Source organism: Saccopteryx leptura, chromosome 3, assembly GCF_036850995.1.
Source record: "Saccopteryx leptura isolate mSacLep1 chromosome 3, mSacLep1_pri_phased_curated, whole genome shotgun sequence".
NCBI lineage: Eukaryota > Metazoa > Chordata > Mammalia > Chiroptera > Emballonuridae > Saccopteryx > Saccopteryx leptura.
This window is the reverse complement of record NC_089505.1, coordinates 35,628,925-35,649,434: the sequence shown is the minus strand read 5'-3', so window position 1 is coordinate 35,649,434 and position 20,510 is coordinate 35,628,925. Positions and strand designations below refer to the sequence as shown.

At 37.1% G+C, this 20,510-nt stretch overlaps 1 protein-coding gene across 6 annotated transcripts in view; it reads right to left on the bottom strand.

Annotated features, from left to right (window-relative positions):
• PTPRK (protein tyrosine phosphatase receptor type K) overlaps positions 1-20,510 on the bottom strand; it is a 573,924-nt gene that overhangs the window by 90,931 nt on the left and 462,483 nt on the right. For all 6 annotated transcript variants that reach the window (XM_066373278.1, XM_066373272.1, XM_066373275.1 and 3 more), the window contains exons 12-13: positions 13,077-13,350; positions 10,894-10,930 (exon numbers count right to left, since the gene is read on the bottom strand). In XM_066373278.1, coding sequence (XP_066229375.1) covers positions 10,894-10,930; positions 13,077-13,350 — 311 coding nt within the window. The remainder of the gene's footprint in view (positions 1-10,893; positions 10,931-13,076; positions 13,351-20,510) is intronic.

Below are 20,510 nucleotides of genomic sequence, written 5' to 3'. Positions count from 1 at the left end.
TGCGCGCCCGTGTTATCGCACAGAGGGGCAGAGTCAGGGGCCTTTGTGTGGGCCAAAGCGGAATCTCGGGCCGCCCCAGCACCTTGCAAAAGCCGCGCACGGGGACGGAGCGAGACTCAATTCCAACGCTGCAACTTTTCCCTGCGGTTGGGGGTTTCACTCAGAGCGTGAGACTGCTGGCCGGATATCCTGGGTTGCGCGCACAGACAGTGAGTGAGAGTTTCCTCCAAGCGCCCTGGAAGTGGGCGCCCGCCTGTGTTACCGGACAGAGTGGCAGAGCCAGAGGTCTTTGAGTGGGTGGAAAGCCCGCCTGATTATGCTAGCAGCTCTGACTGACTGAGCCTTACCCAGAGCCCTGTGCTGAGTGGAAATAGAGTGGGGAGTTGCCAGCTCTTTGAGCCTCATACTATCCTGGCAGAGGCAGCAGCAACCCCATAGCTGGATTATCAGACTACTAATTGAGGAAGGAAAGACTAGGGGAGAGGCTCCAGGAACACGGACTCTCTCACTGTCGGAGCCTATAAATGCTAATGAGCCTCGACTGCCAACAAGACTAAAGCACAATACATGACATTGCCATAGAGACTTATCAACTGCAAACCTCTACCTGAGCGTGCCAAAGGGGCAGAACCCGGGGTACAGAGTCACCGACCAGGAAGAGGGAGAGAAAAGAAAAAGCAAGAAGATAACCTCTCAAAATCAAGAATAATCTGCAGACTTTATAACCTATCCCATTTTATGATATTTGTTCGTTTGTTTCTCTTATCTTCATTCTTGATACTTTTTTTCCTCCTCCAATTTGGCCGATTAACTCTCTGCCGGTCTTACTCTCTCCTCTCCTTGAACTACACTACCCATAAGTGTTACATCTCCCATTATCTTTTTCTTCTCTTCCTTTCTCTCTATGAGGGTTGTACACCAAAACCCTTAACTCTCTCTCTCTCTCTCTCTCTCTCTCTCCTTTCTTTTTTCTTCTTTTAGTGGTTCCCTCTTTTTTTCTCTCTCTCTCTTTCTTTTCTCCCTCTATATTAGTTTCTTCCTTTCTCCTTTACGTCTCCTCTCATTCAAACCTCAATAACAAACAAATTATCTTATCTGGGACTCAAACTTATGTTTGTGGCATTTTGGGGGGTTTTTACTTCACCTTTTTAACTCACTAGCAGTGCTCCCATCCCTGGCTCTCCATTTTATCTAGTTCTTGTTCCACTAAATACAATAGTAATTTTTTAATTTGTCCCCCCATTTTTCCGTTTTCCTCTTATTCCTCTCATCATAAATCTTAGACAACCAACACCTAAAAGCAAATCATTTTATTCTTGACCCAAATTTTTTCCTTATTTGCTTTTTGTGGGTCCATACGCTCTTTTTTTTCTTTTTTTTTTCTTTGCCCCTTTATTACTTTTCCCCAATTCAGGCCCTCCATCACAGGCATTGTTTGTTATAATTCACAGTTCACCACAAGATTTTCTCAAGAAAGAGGGGAGAGGAGAGGAGAGGAGAGGAAAAAAGGAGGGGGGAATAATTTCCTTTTTTAAAAATTTTTATTTTATTTTATTTTTCTTTATTTCATTAATTTTTTTTTTAAAAAACTCTTTGATTTTTTATTTTTTTATTATTTTTTTAATTTTTTTAAACTTTTTATTCTTTATTAAATCTCATTAATACTATCAACAAAACCACCCTCAGATGCCATTAAGAGAAAATCGAATATCATGGATACAAAGAAAGAGAGGTAACACAGCTAGATGAGGAAAAATCTATGGAGAAAAAATTTAATATATTGGAAACCTTGGAGCTAAATGACAGAGAATTCAAGATAGAAATCCTAAAAATCCTCCGAGATATACAAGAAAACACAGAAAGGCAATTAAGGGAGCTCAGAAAACAACTCAATGAACACAAAGAATATATGTCCAAGGAAATTGAAACTATAAAAACAAATCAAGCAGAGATGAAAAACTCAATTCACGAGCTGAAAAACGAAGTAACAAGCTTAGCTAATAGAACAGGTCAGATAGAAGAGAGGATTAGTGAAATAGAAGACAAGCAACTTGAGGCACAACAGAGAGAAGAAGAAAGAGACTCAAAAATTTAAAAAAATGAGATAGCCCTACAAGAATTATCTGACTCCATCAAAAAGAATAACATAAGAATAATAGGTATATCAGAGGGAGAAGAGAGAGAAAATGGAATGGAGAACATACTCAAACAAATAATAGATGAGAACTTCCCAAGCCTGTGGAAAGAACTAAAGCCTCAAGTTCAAGAAGCAAACAGAACTCCGAGTTTTCTTAACCCCAACAAACCTACTCCAAGGCATATCATAATGAAATTGACACAAACCAACAGCAAAGAAAAAATTCTCAAGGCAGCCAGGGAAAAGAAGAATACAACATATAAAGGAAGACCCATTAGATTATCATCAGATTTCTCAGCAGAAACTCTACAAGCTAGAACAGAGTGGACCCCAATATTTAAAGTCCTGAAAGAGAGGAACTTTCAGCCACGAATACTATACCCATCAAAGCTATCCTTCAAATATGAAGGAGAAATAAAAACATTCACAGATACAGAAAAGATGAGGGAATTTATCATCAGAAAACCCCCACTCCAGGAATTACTAAAGGGGGTTCTCCAATCAGATACAAAGAACAAAAAAAAACAGAGCCACAAGTAAAAGCTCCAAGAAGAACACAATAAAACCAAATTTAAACTGTGACAACAACAAAAAGAAAGAGGGGGAGAAGATGGAGATTAACAGTAGCAAAGGTCGATGGAGTGCAAAAGTACTCACAAAATAGTTCGCTACAATGAACAGGGTAGGGACCCTTTTCATTACTCAAAGGTAACCACCATTGAAAAAACCACCACAGAAGCACATGAGATAAAAAAGATAGCAACAGAGGAAAGATGTATGGAATACAACCAAATAAAAACAAAAGATAGAAAAACGAAAGAGAAGGATCAAACAAGACACAAAACTAACAGAAAGCAAGATATAAAATGGCAATAGGGAACTCACAAGTATCAATAATTACACTAAATGTAAATGGATTAAACTCACCAATAAAAAGGCACAGAGTAGCAGAATGGATTAAAAAAGAAAATCCAACTGTATGCTGCCTACAGGAAACTCATCTAAGTAACAAGGATAAAAACAAATTCAAAGTGAAAGGCTGGAAAACAATACTCCAAGCAAATAACATAAAAAAAAAAGCAGGTGTAGCAATACTCATATCGGATAATGCTGACTACAAAACAGGAAAAGTACTCAGAGACAAAAATGGCTATCTCATAATGGCTAAGGGGACACTGAATCAAGAAGACATAACAATTCTTAATATATATGCACCAAACCAAGGAGCACCAAAATATATAAGACAGCTACTTATTGGTCTTAAAACAAAAACTGACAAAAACACAATCATACTTGGAGACCTCAATACACCGCCGACGGCTCTAGATCGGTCATCCAAACAGAGAATCAACAAAGACATAGTGGCCTTAAACAAAACACTAGAGCACCTGGATATGATAGACATCTACAGGACATTTCATCCCAAAGTGACTGAGTATACATTTTTCTCCAGTGTACATGGATCATTCTCAAGAATTGACCATATGTTGGGCCACAAAAACAACATCAGCAAATTCAGAAAAATTGAAGTTGTACCAAGCATATTTTCTGATCATAAAGCCTTGAAACTAAAATTCAACTGCAAAAAAGAGGGAGAAAGAATAAAGAAAGTAAATCAGTTATTACCAGTTTTGTATGTTTTATTATATATAATATATATTAGGTAAACTTTCATGCACAGTCTACACTTTTGTGACAAGTGAATTTTTTAAAGAATGAAATGTTTAAAATGCATGAAGTCAAGATATTTTTGAGGAATTGAGGAAAACTTATATCATTGTTGTTTAACATAAGTAATATTCTGGCCATGGCCAGTTGGCTCAGTGGTAGAGCGTTGACCTGAAATCCCAGGTTTGATTCCCGGCCAGGGCACACAGGAGAAGCGACCATATGCTTCTCCACTCCTCCCCCTTCCTTCGCTCTCTCTCTCTCTCTCTTTCTCTCTTCCCCTCCTGCAGCCATGACTTGAAAGGTTTAAGCAAGTTAGGCCCGGGTGCTGAGGATGGCTCCATGGCCTTGTATTAGGCATTAAAATAGCTCGGTTGCTGAGCAATGGAGCATTGGCCCCAGATTGGCAGAGCATCGCCCTATACGGGACTTGCCAGGTGAATCCTGGTCTGGGCGCATGCGAGACTCTGTCTGTCTGTCACCCTGCCTCTCACTTAATAAAACAAACAAACAAACAAACAAATAAACATAAGTAATATTCTAAATTAATAATGATAAAATTTAAACCATTCTCCAGGATGAGACTGTATAAAATGAGCAAACTCAAGTTTATAGACATCTTTAAAACCACATAACTTTGGGGTTATAAAAAAAAATAAAAAAAAACCAGTATTAAATGAATGGATGAATGCCAATACGTATGCCTTAGAGTTTGGAATTTCCTTCTTTTCATGACTTCTAGGGGAACTCTCGGAGTCCTTTCTTTTCTGATCTCCTGGAGCCTTGGGAGGATAAATCCTACCAAAGCACCTAAGCCCAGGCAGCAAATGTGTTTCTGGAATTCCAGACTTACACCTAACAGGAAATGCCCTATTTTTTTTTTTTTTTAATTTCACTGGTAATGATCAGGTTATGTGGCCTTTAAGTGGTTTCTTGAAATTGTTCTGTAAAAATTTTATTTCTATTCATAAGGGAAAATAAAAAAATCTAACATCAGTTCAGACATAATTTGCTATAGGTAACATATTACTGACCAGTATTGGTTTCCATAACAAGGACATTTATATTATTAAACATACATATCTGTAGTTAAGAAACTCCAGCAATGGGTAGCTCAGCCCAGAACTGATATTATTTTCTTTGACTCTCTCTTCCTTTTTAGCCAGTTTGGCTCTGACACTTCTAAGTATCATACCCTCAACAAAACAATGCCCAGGGTAAGATGGACGGGTTGGAGATTATCTTTGTCATCTCTCTATAAACTAGGAAGAAAAATAAAGTCTTAGAAAACTGGACAGAAGGAGGATTCTGAGATTTCTGTGACAGAAACTGGTTACAGACACAGCCCTAAACCAGCATCAGTACTGTGCACGAGCGTTGTTTATACCAGTGGTTCTCACGCTATGTGGCTGCCTACCTGCGCAGCACCAGCAGCAGCACACTCGTAGAAGTGCACATTCCTGGGCCCCTCCCTAGACTTTGTGATTCAGAAACTCTGAAGTTGAGGTCCAACAACCTGTTTTAACAAAGTCTCCATGTGATTCTGACTCAGGCTGAAGTTGGAGAATCACTAAAAACCAACCTGACTCGTCCCCAGGGTTCCAGCCCACTTTCCTTAGCAGCTACGGACACATTCTCCTCAAGGTCTTTGCACGTGCTCCCTCTGCCTTAATACGCCCTCACCACCTGTGTTCTCCCTCATTCCCTTCACCTTATCAGAGAGTCAGATACCCATATAGAAAATAGTAATTCCCTAGACACATGGCCCAGTATTTCCTATTCCTACATATTATTTCATTTATTTCCAAACAATGCACTAACCACCAACCATCACATATTTGTTTCTGGTCTATTTCCCATTAGTGGAACTTAGATTCCATAAAAGTAAGGGCTTTCCTCTTTCTATGTATTTATTGCTTTATCCAAATAAAATTGACAGAGTCAAAAATGGCTATTTACAAATGCAGTTTGGAATAAAAGCCATTTTTGACTTAGGAACTAAAGTATTTGTCATAACATAGAATATGGCCATATTTCATTAACTTAAAAAACTTTCTGCCTGACCAGGCAATGGTGCAGTGGATAGGGCGTCGAATTGGGATGCCGAGGACCCAGGTTCGAAGCCTCGAGGTCACCAGCTTGAGCACAGGCTCATCTGGTTTGAGCAAAGCTCACCAGCTTGGACCCAAGGTTGCTGGCTCGAGCAAGGGGTTACTCGATTTGCTGAAGGCCCGCGATCAAGGCACATATGAAAAAGCAATCAATGAATAACTAAGGTATCGCAATGCTCAACGAAAAACTAATGATTGATGCTTCTCATCTCTCAGTTCCTGTCTGTCTGTCCATGTCTATCCCTCTCTCTGACTCTCTCTCTGTCTGTAAATAAAACCCCAAAAAACAAAAAAACTTTCCCACTTACCATAAATGCTAAGTTCAAATAAATTTGCATATATTACACATTTTTTTCCTGTTCTATCAAATTTGATATCTTTAGCATTGCATATGTAAGGTAAGTTTTTTTTAAATGGACAGATTTGAGCAACATAAAAACATCTTTTAAAATTAAGTTTTCAGTAAGAAGTTTTCCAAAAATCCAGAAATTTACATGAGGGGGAAATTAGACACAACCAAAAAGTTAATGTAAATTACTTACATAAAGAGATTATAATCCTATCTGTTTATCATATTATTCATTTTGTTTCTTAGTCTTATTCTAGGAAGTTATTCAACACCTTGATATTTTATCAATGTTTGCTTTATGTGAAAAATAATTTTATGTAAATGAGTACATAGTTTTATAAATGACCGAGAAAATTTTGATGACATAATACGCTATATATTGAACGAGATAAAATAAAAATGTAATTGAAATGCATCTCTCATTACTTCAATATAAACAAAGTATATTTCCATAGATGTAATTTTGAAAATCTTTGAAATATATTTTATTATAATTTATATATTTGTATGAATTAGCATGTTCAAATCTAACCATAAAACTGCTACTCACTAAAATAATTTCCTTAAGAAAAAAAGAAAGCTGTTGCAGTATATATTCTGTCACAAGGCTCTTAGCTGTTTATTTACCAATAATTGGGTGAGCGTATACCAATTTAGAGTACTGTTAGAAATTATTTGTAAAAAGATAGAGAGCAAACCAACATCAACAGCCTAAAGCACGCAAGTTACGCGGTGCTCCCAACACACAGTACAAAGTGACTTTCTTTTTTTTTTTTAAATTTTATTTATTTATTTTTTACAGAGACAGAGAGTGAGTCAGAGAGAGGGATAGACAGGGACGGAGAGAGATGAGAAGCATCAATCATTAGTTTTTCATTGTGCATTGCAACACCTTAGTTGTTCATTGATTGCTTTCTCACATGTGCCTTGACCGCGGGCCTTCAGCAGACCGAGCAACCCCTTGCTGGAGCCAGCGACCTTGGGTCCTCACTCAAACCAGATGAGCCTGCACTCAAGCTGGCGACCTCAGGGTCTCGAACCTGGGTCCTTCCACATCCCAGTCCGACGCTCTATCCACTGCGCCACCACCAGGTCAGGCAGTACAAAGTGACTTTGCATTGTTGCCGTTTTTCCTCCTGGACCATAGAAACCTCTCATGAGACTTCTTCCTTTTCAGAGATACAGATGACTAAATTCCTTTTCATACGCTTATGACAATTCTGGCACTTGAGATGCTATTTTATATTTTATAAAGGGAACGACTCTCATGACATCCAGTATAATTCAGATAAACCTTCTCACGTCATTCGGACATGTATTTTCTCAATGAGTTCCTACCTAAATGCTAATCAGAGAGCAGGAAACTTTGATCTTAGCTACAATGAACGTAACACCCAAAACATCCTTTGTGTTGTTCCATAATATATATTCCTATCACCATTTATTATAGACATTATGATGTTGATTATTTACTTTATTTATATTTTCAGTAGTCAAGCCAATGTATGCTTCTTGTTTTTGTGCTAGTTGACATCAGGTATGAGTTCCAAGAAGGCAAGAAATAATCGATTACATCGGAAATTTTGTAGAACAATTCCCACACGTCAAAAATTTCAAAATGATCGTGCTATTTGTTCTTGGTTTTTAAATAGTTTCACATCCCACAAAAATGTATCAGTGTCCTAAATCAGTACAGTGCACACATTTTAAATGTATAGTTTAAAAAAATTATTGTGTTTACATCTATACAATACTTATACATTCTTTGCCCAGAAGGCTCCTTCATATCTCTTTCCAGTCAATGTGGTTATGCCAGTTTGTCTATTAAGTGTGTCTTTAGAATATCCTGTTGGAAACCTTTTGTATTTTCTTTTTCTTTTTTTGAGACAGAGATAGATATAGACAGAGAGAGGGACAGATAGAGACAGACAGGCAGAAAGGGAGACGATGAGAAGCATTAGTTCTTTGTTGCAGTGCCTTAGTTGTCCATTGATTGCTTTCTCATATGTGCCTTGACGGGGGGGGGGGGAGCTACAGCAGATCAAGTGACCCCTTGTTCAAGACAGCAACCTTGAGCTCAAGTTGGTGAGCTTGCTCAAACCAGATGAACTTGCACTCAAGACAGCAACCTCGAAGTTTCGAACCTGGGTCCTCTGCATCCCAGTCTGACGCTCTATCCACTGCACCACCGCCTGGTCAGGTCTTTTTTATTTTCATACTGAAAATTTTTATAGTAAAGATGACCATACTTGTATAGTGTTAGTTTAAAATGTAGTCAGATAATATGTTCACGTCACTCTTGTAAGTGGGGTATTTCATATGTGAAATAAAGCAAAATGTTCAGAAAAGGAATTCCATGAGATTTGGATAAGACATTAATAATCTACTTTTCCCCCAAGTAATCTCTATCATGAAAATTTAGTTTTGCTTTCATTCATATTTTCTTCATAACTATATAACAGAAATTATGTCCTTTGAAGTAAGGTATAAAGTGATTACTATTATGATGAGAAAATAGTAGTTAACTCATATAATAGACATAACTTTGGGCATTATTTAAGAATTTAATATACATTAATATATAAATATATAATTAAAATATAATAAATAATATATAAATATATATAAATAATATAAAATGGTATATATAATATCATATATACTTATATATAATATATATATACTATTTTAAACTTTACAATAACAGTGAGAATTGAACTCTATTACTCATATTTTAGGAGAGAGTGGTTAAATAATTTGCAAATGTTAAGGAATAGTAAGGGGCAAAGACAGGATATGAACCCAGACAGTCCAGAGCCTGCGTCTTCTTCTCTGACACATTAAGCCATACTGTCAATCTGAGATCCAGACGTATAGCAGGGGTAAATTATTAAACAAAGAAAAAACTACCTAAGTGGATTTTTTCTTACTACCTCTGAGTTTCTGGCAAATATTCTGTGCCACATGGTAAGTTTTATTTTCTTATCTTTCCCCTTCCTATAGTCTAAATCTCATGGAATTTTTCAGACTTTGATTTGCATCAATAGAGGGACAAAATGGCAAACAGCTTGTGTAAATGCAAATAATTAAATAACTGACTAAGAAAATTTTAACCTTTAGAATCATTTATAGCTATGTTTTTCTCAGTTATAGAACTATAGTATAATAATATCTTAAAGAACAAACAAAAAAAACATTCGGATGCTGATGCCAGACTATTTTACATTTCTGGTTTTCAAAAGCATAGGTAATATATATCTAAGTGTTTTCTACCATTATATTCTAAAAATTTCAACTCTAACTCTTGATCTGAAAACCATTTTAAAAAATAAAATACATGCTTATAATTATATGCATCGGTATTTATTTTCTTTCCCTTCATTAAAAACTGTTTCTCTTTTTTAAAATAACATGAGGAGTCTTAGTATTTGAATTTAAAAGTGTATTTTTTTCTCTTCTGTGAAGCTTTTTTATTACTTCTTATGAGTCAATAAAAAAGTCTTTATTGCTTTTACAAACAAGAATACAACACAGATCCTTAATTGAGCAGCTTGATGATTAGACGGAAAAAAATGATGAAAGAAATGATGCCAGCACAAACCAGAATATAGCCATTCATTTTTACCCCAAATGAATCAACTACTGCTTATGAATGTGGGTCTAACATTACATCTGGCAGCAAACAACACAGAGCGGCAACTCTCCGCTGAGCCCCACACCTGAATGCAGACAGCGTTTTCTTGTTCTTGTTAAAATACACCAATCTCTCTCCCTTGTTGGTACAATCACTTAAGTCTTAAATGAGGGGTTATAAACATAGTAAATGCTGGAGATTTCCTTCAACTCGGAACTCTAAATACTAACTCAAAGATGAAAATGTTTTCTCTTAAAGAATCTAGGAAACAAAGTTATACTATGAAATGTCAGCAGGAATTTCCCTGGACATTAGCCATCACTTAATTTCTTGGCATTAGTTGGATTAAAAAAAAAAGGTAAAGCATCTTTAATAAAACTGCACTACCGATGAAAATATGGACCAGTCTTCACACCTTTGACTGCCCACCACAGAAAAGTAACAGAGGTTTTTAAATACTGGTAAGCACCTTGCACCCTGGCTGGGTAGCTCTACTGGTTAATGTGTCCTCCTCATATGCCAACATTGTGGGTTTGATCCCCAGTCAGGGCACATTTAAGAATCAATCAATAAATGCATAAGTGGAACAAAAAATCTCTCTCTCTCTCAAATCAATTTTCAAAATTTAAGCAAGCACCTTGTTGAACTGATATCGCTGAGCTTTTCCCAATACGCTGGTTGATCAGCAGCATAACACCTTTCAGACACTAAATGGCAGGAGTAGCCCTTCTAAGGGTTTATAAATCCCTCCCAGTCTCATAACAAGATTCCTCCAATTACCAGAGGATGGAAAGAAGAACCCCATTATGTGTTAAAGACACCCAAGTGAGTCAGAGGACTTGGCTGGCAGTTCAACGGGGCCCTATGACAAATACTCTATAATAGAAGTGCCACATGTAATTAGCCCCAGAGCAGGGAACAAAGCTCTTTCATTTTAGAAGTGGGCAAATGGAATTTGAAAAAAATAAAAAATAAAATAAAGCAAACCTCTTACCTTTTGTAGCAATTCGTACACACTGGGTTTTAGTTTCCTGGCAGAGGAAAAATGAAGGAATATAATCAATGTATATATAATGGTTCCTATTTCATAAACTATAACTATTTTGAAGACCTATCTGGGGTTATAAAATAGGTTTATAGGGAATAGAACTATAGTATTAAGGAAACTTTTGTGTATTCTTAATTTTTAAAATCTAAAATAAGAACAAAAAAATTTAGTATTTTTCTAAAGATTTAGGTGTCTGTTTTCACCTTATAATGAAACAGGCTATCTCGTCTGGGACAATTATACTGGCATTCTATTTGCATTTTGTACTTTTTGAACAATCAGAAAAAAAAATTTATTTGCAAAGCTAATACCATCAGACCCAAATATAACTTCATTTTTACCTAATAGCTGGACACTCAGACCAAAGCTAGGCATTACATATATTTAGAAAACACATAACAAAACTTTTAAAGAGTGCCAGGTAAAATCCTTTATAAGTAACATGCATTTGTTGAATATTCCTCTGATACCACACACCAAATAACAAAAGTTAATTTGCAATCTCTCAACTCTCTAAAAAATGAATACCAGACACAGAACTATGCTCTCTATCACATTGTTACTCTGTATCCTGAATGGAATATTAACTTCTAGACTCATCTCTTATTTGAGCAACCTTGTTATTTTTATTTATTTATTTTTTTTATGTGCCTTGACCGCGGGCCTTCAGCAGACCGAGTAACCCCTTGCTTGAGCCAGTGATATTGGGCTCAAGCTGGTGAGCTTTTGCTCAACCCAGATGAGCCCTCGCTCAAATTGGTGACCTCGGGGTCTCGAACCTGGGTCGTCCGCATCCCAGTCCGATGCTCTATCCACTGCGCCACCGCCTGGTCAGGCGAAACCTTGTTATTTTTATCCAGGGTAGGGAATGATGCAGAGGTGGGAAGTGGCCAGCTGACTTGCCCTAGAGACTTCTTCTTATGATGAAATAGATCAGAACATGACAAGAGCATTTTCAACCATGAGCAGCCTCTGGCTTTGCTGTACATCTTAGAAGATACTGTGGCATTTTCCTCACCATCCCCATAGGGTAAGCAGAAAGGTCAAATTCTCATTCAAAAGCATCCAGTCAATACCCTAAGTTCGAATAGTCTCTGCAGAAATGTAAATGGATTGTTATGTCTTCCAATTAAACTATTTTGAGATCTAATATGACCGTGGCAACTGGATATCACATATTGCACACCAACTCTCAAGTACCCACCTCAGGGACTCAATTATATAAACCCAGCAATTTCCTATAAAGCTACAAGTAAACAAAAATGTCATTCAGCTACTGGATTGCCAACTGTGGACATTTTCTACTCTAAACATTTTGTTTTTCTCCTCTCTCTCTCTCTCTCTCTCTCTGAAAAAAATAAATTAATTAAATAAGTTCTAGGAGAGAAAATCTTTCACAGAGAACAGCATGAAGCATGAAGGCCAGGTTATTTCCCCACAGATGGAACCATGGTCGTTTCGAACTTCCTGTTGTGTTTTCCTCTTCAATATTCATTTGGGATCAGCGGCAGTGCTCAAAAACAACTGTGTCCGAAATGGGAAAAGGAGGGGCAACCCGGGCAACAGAAAACAGACTCCACCAAGGGCACAGCACCCAGCCATCTCCGGGCAGCCTTCTGTTTCCGTTTAGTCGGATGTGCCACAGGCAACCTATTTGTAATCGGAGGATTGTTACTTGTTATTTACTATGTGGCTTGTACCCCCTGAAAAGTTGATAAGGGTTTTATTAGTCTGCTGTGGAACACGCATTCTGTTTATCCGGCAGTAAATTGAATCTTCTGAAGTGTGCCCCTACTGAGCAAACAGGACGGAACAATGCCCGCCAGTTACCGGAACCTGAGTCCCAGCGGCACAGCCACACAGCCACCTTTCCAGATCGTTTTGCTCACAACCGCTCTTGTGGGTCTTCCTGAAGAAGGTTCAAAGAGAGCCGGTTACGACGCGGGAATCCTGTGCCAGGTGACACATGGAACCCCAGCTCAAAACTATGCACACTGCTGGGAACAGAAACAACACCCTTCTCCACACCAATTTTTCCCCCTTTGATCGACTGACAAATGCTATTGTCTATAAAATTTGACTGCAGCTTCTCCCTGGGGCAGTAAAACACTATCTTGGAGGAAGCTTACCTTCTCTACACTGCTCATGGCCTGGAAATAGATGTTGTATCCTTTGCGGGGAACCAAAGGGGGGTTCCAAAAGCCCTGATAGGTCCTGTTGTCACCCACTGTGAATGGGGCAGGTTCAGGAAGATTCCCTGGGGGCAGCTCAGCAGCGAAGTAGTAGGGTGCTCCCCCGCTCATGGCATTTTGGTACGTGACGGGAACCTGGTAGCATTCCATTGCTCCCGCTTCTCGCTTGGTTCGGTGTGGGTGCAGCTCTTCCACAACAATCTGATAAGCACTTTGTGCAAAAAGAAAATCAAGTATACATTAAGAGATTCTAGAGACTAGACTTTCTCAAAATAAGAATATAATATTGACTAATAACAGGCAACATTTAAAAGCCGTTAAAAAGTCAGCCTTGAACATCTTGCATTCTTATTTTCAGCTCTTTTGCAATAAAATAGAATTTTATGTGGATTCCAACCCCAACATAATTACTAAGGTTACAAAACACCAGCATAGAACTCTACACATTTTTAAATATTGAGAAATGAGACACCCTAAGAAGGAACCTGACATTAACCAGAGACACATAATGGATTAAGTTCTTTGTCTGATATTTTAAAATGTCTACAGTTAACATTTTTCTTTGAAATGGTAGTAAAAAAAAAAGCCAGCTCCAAGGCCCAACGGAGTGGCCGCCTCAGGGCGGAGCTCAAAGCTCTGGTTGGGGTTGTCAGGATGTTAGAGACAGAATGTGCTGACAAGTATTTCCACCTCTTGACCTTGCCACAGCGTCAACTTTGGCTCACAGCTACGCAGAGCTAAAGCTCAAGTGACATGCTGCAATGCGGGCACAGATGGACAGAAATCTGTCCTCACCACTGAAATAGACTGCCTCCTTCTTCTGGAGTTGTTAATAATAAAATGTTTCAAATTGTAGAAACAGATGGCATTTGGCCTAAGAAAGCTCAAGCATAAACCTTTCAATATACTTTTCTTTAACGTCTTAAAACTTTTCTATAGTAGCTATTATTTTACAGAGGAAAGAAAAAAAAATGCAACTTTAAAATACAGATCCGCCTGACCACTTACAGTATTTTTTTAATTAATTTCTGAAACTGGTATATTAATAATATTCTTCCTTGATAGAACAGTCTTTAAGCAAACATTTTTAAGAACTGTAAACCCAAGACAATTGATGTTATTAACAGTTTCTATGTAATTAATTAATATAATAGAATTATGTTTCAAAATTCCTGAAAATTATTAGAAAATGCAGTTTGGTCACGTATGTAAATTGAATACAAGCTGTGTGCGGAGCTGCCTGCTTGACTCCAAGGCTGCAGGAAAATAAGCTCATTCAATGTAGGGAACACAGTTGATATTAAATGGACCTCCAGCAGAAACAGAATATTTTCTTTAATAAACTTCCATAATACAGAAAAGAGGGAGGGACACACACACACACACACACACACTGATTGAATCTGCTTCTATGAAAATTAAATATTAAATTTTTAGAATCTGGTATAAAATTCTAATTTCATATAAGCTGTATTATACCTACAAACAGAAGACCTTCATATATTTTAAAAAAAGGAGTTTTATAAATTAAATATTTTTCTCTTTAATTATTCAAGTTCCCATTAAAATATTGCTAAGAAATTGGTAGGTTGGTATTCATCTTCATTCTGTTAGAAATAGTATAAAACCCGTATAAATGTCAGAAATTGAGATTTGGGCAGAAGCTTGTGTGATTTGAAATTCCATGTACTGCATCATTCTTTCGGTCTCTGCCAAGTTGGGTCTGAAAGCTCCTAGAAATGCTATTAACCAGATCCATGCTCTCTGAGGGGTCCATGGAAGAGCCACTTGCTAATTTTAAAATACAGGAAATACATAAGCATAAACTTTCAAGAGAAAAATAAAGATCATAGCTGAAAATGCTATGTTAAGCAAACCCAGTATTTTTTTCTGTTCATTTTCAATGTAAAATCCATACTTGGATGATACACATTGTATACCTTGTGGATACATACATAGAGGTAGAAAAACTCACATATGCACACATTCAATCTTAACTAATTATACTATATTGACATAGGTTGTACATTCCAAATTAAGAAATTTCATGCAAAATAGCTCATCTATGCAAAATAGCTCTCCAATCTATGAGGACAAAGCACAGTGCGGATGTTGGAGAGGAGTAATGGAAGAGAAAGGGTGATCTGCTCTTTGGGAGAGAGCTCATCAAACTGGAGCTGGACTTAACGTAAAAGTTGTTAGATTCGCTTTTAAAAGATTATATTTTCCCTTCATTGTCCAGTGTGTCTGAGCAAGCTGTTCTCCAAATATATTCTCTCCCTTCTTCCGAACTGTTCTTTTCCCACTGCTACTTTCTTATTTATCAATATAAATTAATTAAAGGACAGAAAAAAAGGAACGAGAACTCAAATGAGAAGTGATTTGACTGATTACATGAAATGGGCCTGTGCTTTCACATCCTTATGGCTGTCTAATTACTTAATGGTACTTAATTCTAGCTAGATTTAAATATTATTTGAGCTTAGTACTCTAGCAATTTAAAGTATTCCAAAGTCACTTGAAGATTTATTCACTCTACCCATATTTCATATATTCTCCATTCCTTTTAATGACATTTTAAAAATATTTCTACAATTAAGTTAAAACCAATATACAGGCATTATTAATCTTCACTCAATAATCAAAATATGATTTCCTTATACTAAAAAACTAGAAAAGATTTCATTATACTATAATCTAACATGATTAAATACTAAAATGCAGTCATTCTTCATTTTGTGGGAGGCCAAACAATGACATCTCATCATACAATTTATCTTCAGTTTATAAGACTGTGAGAAAACATACCAAAGGATCTGACATTAGCTCAAAAAGTGATTATATTAGGGACTGAAAAGATGGCAGCGGAGTAGGCAGATGCACAGACGCCCAGCTCTCACCACCAAACTGGAATACAAATCAATTTAGGAAAAATCAGCATGAAAAACCAACTCTGAACTACAAGAATAGCTCTCAAAAACCAAGGAGCAAAGAAGAAGCCACAACAAACCTGGTAGGGAGCGCCTGAATCTCCCCTGCTTACAGGAATGGGGGGGTGAGGCTGAGGGCCCAGAGGGGATCTCACACAAGGGAAAAGAGCAGAAACTACTGCTCACAGCCACTTGCCTGGCGACCAGAGAGTGAGGTGTGTTGAAAAGACCAGCTTATCTCCCAAGCAGAAAGGAAAGAGAGAGCAGACTGTGAGGGGCTAAGGAATGAAGGAGACAACCTAAAAAAGCTGACTCATCCATGCTGGAGGTGGCCATAGCTGGGGGAGGGACTGAACCTTTCACAAAACAGAGCTGAATTGCTTCCGGATCAGAGATTTCCAGAGATCTATCCAGCTCCAATCAGCGCAACAAGACACAGCTGAAAACAAGAAGTGGGGAGGAGGGGCAGTAACTCAGGTCTTCATGGAGATCTGAGATACATCTCCCCCTACTGAAGCTGAGAAAACACCCTGCCCCCAGAGAGATTAATTGGCTAAAGAGGTCTTCAGAGTCTCAGGATACACCCATCACATTCCTGGATACAGTTTCAAGGAAGCCCCCTGCTGAGAGCAGTAAAAAGACTATCACTTGTTAAGAAAACAAACAAATCAAGACTGCAAAGCTGCCCAAATCCAAAAGTGGATTACAGATAACAGCTGATACCAACCCAAGAAGACCAAGAAATAACACACCTGAAAACTGGAGGCAGACAACACCAAGCCTAGACTCAACCAACTCTATAAATAAAACACCCCAAAACAGACAATGAGAAGACAAAGAAGTGCAATCCAAATGAAATCACAAGAGACACCTTCAGGAGATGAACTGAGTGATATGGAAATAATCAAACTTCCAGATGTGGAGTTCAAAATAATGATTGTAAGGATGCTTAGGGATCTTAGAACAACAATGGATGGTCATTATGAACACCCAAATAAAGAAATAGCAAGTATAAAAAAGAATCAGTCGGAGATGACAAATACAATATCAGAAACAAAAACCACAATGGAAGGAATTAAAAACAGGATAGATAGAGCTGAGGATCGAATCAGCGAGTTGGAGGACAACTGGAATGAAGGCATGAAAGTAGAGAAGAAAAGAGAAAAGAGACTCAAAAAGTTAGAGGAAACCCTTAGAGAGCTCTGTGACAATATGAAGAGAAACAACATCCGCATCATAGGGGTTCCTGAAGAAGAAGAAAAAGAACAAGGAATAGAGACTTTGTTCAATCATATCATAGCTGAAAACTTCCCTAAATTAATGCAAGAGAAACTCTCACAAGTCCAAGAAGCACAGAAGACTCCATTAAAGAGAAACCCAAAGAAACCTACACCAAGACACATCATAATTAAAATACCAAAGCTAAGTGATAAAGAGAAAATATTAAAAGCTGCAAAAGAAAAAAAAGTTATCACCTACAAAGGAGCCCCCATAAGGATGACATCCAACTTCTCAACAGAAATACTTGAGGCCAGAAGGGAATGGCAAGAAATATTCAAAGTAATGCAGAACAAGAACCTACAACCAAGACTACTTTATCCAGCAAGGCTATTGTTTAAAATTGAAGGAGAAATAAAAAGCTTCCCAGACAAAAAACAACTCAAGGAATTCATTACAACCAAACCAATGCTGCAGGAAATGTTAAGGGGCCAGTTGTAAACAGATCAAAGTGGGAAAAGAATATAGCAAAAAAGGAATACACCTTTAAAGAAGAAAATGGCAATAAACAACTACATATCAATAATAACCTTAAACGTAAATGGATTAAATGATCCAATCAAAAGACATAGGGTAGCTGCATGGATAAGAAAACAGGAACCATACATATGCTGTCTATAAGAGACACACCTTAGAACAAAAGATACACATAGATTGAAGGTAAAGGATGGAAAAAAACATTTCATGCAAATGGAAATGAAAAAAAAAGCTGGGGTAGCAATACTTAGATCAGACAAATTGGACTTTAAAACAAAGGATATAGTAAGAGATAAAGAAGACCACTACATAATGATAAAGGGAGTAATCCAACAGGAAGATATAACTATTATAAATATCTACACACCTAATATAGGAGCACCTAAATATATAAAGCAGACTTGGATGGATTTAAAGGGCGAGATCAACAGCAATACTATAATAGTAGGGGATTTCAATACCCCACTAACATCACTAGATAGATCCTCAAGAAAGAAAATTAACAAAGAAATAGCAGACTTGTTGGAAACACTAGATCAACTCGATTTAATAGATATCTTCAGAACCTTTCACCCTAAAGCAGCAGAATATACATTCTTTTCAAGTGCTCATGGTACATTCTCTAGGATAGACCACATGTTAGGTCACAAAAGTGCTCTCAACAAATTTAAGAAGACTGAAATCATATCAAGCACTTTCTCCAATCACAATGGCATGAAACTAGAAATGAACCACAACAGAAAAGCTCAAAAATTCTCAAACACATGGAAACTAAATAGCAGGTTGTTAAATAATGAATGGATTAAGAATGAGATCAAAGAAGAAATAAAAAAATTCCAAGAAACGAATGACAATGAGCATACAACAACTCAAAATTTATGGGACACAGCAAAAGCAGTACTGAGAGGGAAGTTCATAGCACTATAGGCACACTTTCAGAAGCTAGAAAAAGCTCAAATAAACAACTTAACCCTGCATCTAAAAGAATTAGAAAAAGAACAGCAAGTAAAGCCCAAATGTAGTAGAAGGAAGGAAATAATAAAGGTCAGAGCAGAAATAAATGACATAGAGGCTAAAGAAACAATACAGAGGATCAATGAAACTAGGAGCTGGTTCTTTGAAAAGGTAAACAAGATTGATGAACCTTTAAGTAGACTCACCAAGAAAAAGAGAGAGAGGACTCAAATAAATAAAATTAGAAATGAGTGGAGAAATAACAACTGACACAACAGAAATACAAAATATTGTAAGAAAATACTATGAAGAACTGTATGCCAAAAAACTAGACAACCTAGATGAAATGGACAAATTCCTTGAAGCATACAATCTTCCAAAAATCAATCTGGAAGAATCAGAAAACCTAAACAGACCCATTACAACAAATGAGATCGAAACAGTTATCAAAAAACTCCCAACAAAGAAAAGTCCAGGGCCCGATGGCTTCACAACGGAATTCTACCAAATATTCAAAGAAGAACTAACTCCTATCCTTCTCAAACTATTTCAAAAAATTCAAGAGGAGGGAAGACTTCCAAGCTCCTTTTATGAGGCGAGCATAATTCTGATTCCAAAACCAGGCAAAGACAACACAAAGAAAGAAAATTATAAGCCAATATTTCTGATGAATATAGATGCCAAAATCCTCAACAAATTAGCAAACCGGATCCAACAATATATGGAAAAAATCATACACCATGATCAAGTGGGATTTATTTTGGGGGGCAAGGATGGTACAATATTCGTAAATCAATCAATGTGATTCATCAAATAAACAAAAAGAAGGAGAAAAACCATATGATAATTTCAATAGATGCAGAAAAAGCATTTGATAAAATCCAGCACCCATTCATGATCAAAACTCTCAGCAAAGTGGGAATACAGGGAACATAACATGATAAAAGCCATCTATGAGAAACCTACAGCCAACATCATATTCAATGGGCAAAAATTAAAAGCAATACCCTTAAGATCAGGAACAAGGCAGGGGTGCCCCCTTTCACCACTCTTATTTAACATAGTTCTGGAAGTCCTAGCCACAGCAATCAGACAAGAAGAAGAAATAAAAGGCATTCAAGTTGGAAAAGAAGAAGTAAAACTATCATTATTTGCAGATGATATGATATTGTATATAGAAAACCCTAAAGTCTCAGTCAAAAAGCTACTGGACCTGATAAATGAATTCAGCAAAGTGGCAGGATATAAAATCAATACTCAGAAATCAGAGGCATTTTTATACACCAACAATGAACAGTCAGAAAGAGAAATTAAGGAAACAATCCCCTTCACAATTACAACCAAAAAAATAAAGTACCTAGGAGTAAACTTAACCAAGGAGACTAAAGACTTGTACTCAGAAAATTACAAAGCATTGATAAAAGAAATCAAGGAAGATACAAACAAGTGGAAGCATATACCGTGCTCATGGTTAGGAAGAATAAACATCATTAAAAAGTCTATTTTACCCAAAGCAATCTGTAAATTCAATGCAATACCAATTAAAATACCAATGACATACTTCAAAGATATAGATCACATATTCCAAAAATTTATATGGAACCAAAAGAGAACACGAATAGCCTCAGCAATCTTAAAAAAGAAGAATAAAGTGGGAGGTATCACACTTTCTGATATCAAGTTATACTACAAGGCCGTTGTACTCAAAACAGCCTGGTACTGGCATAAGAAC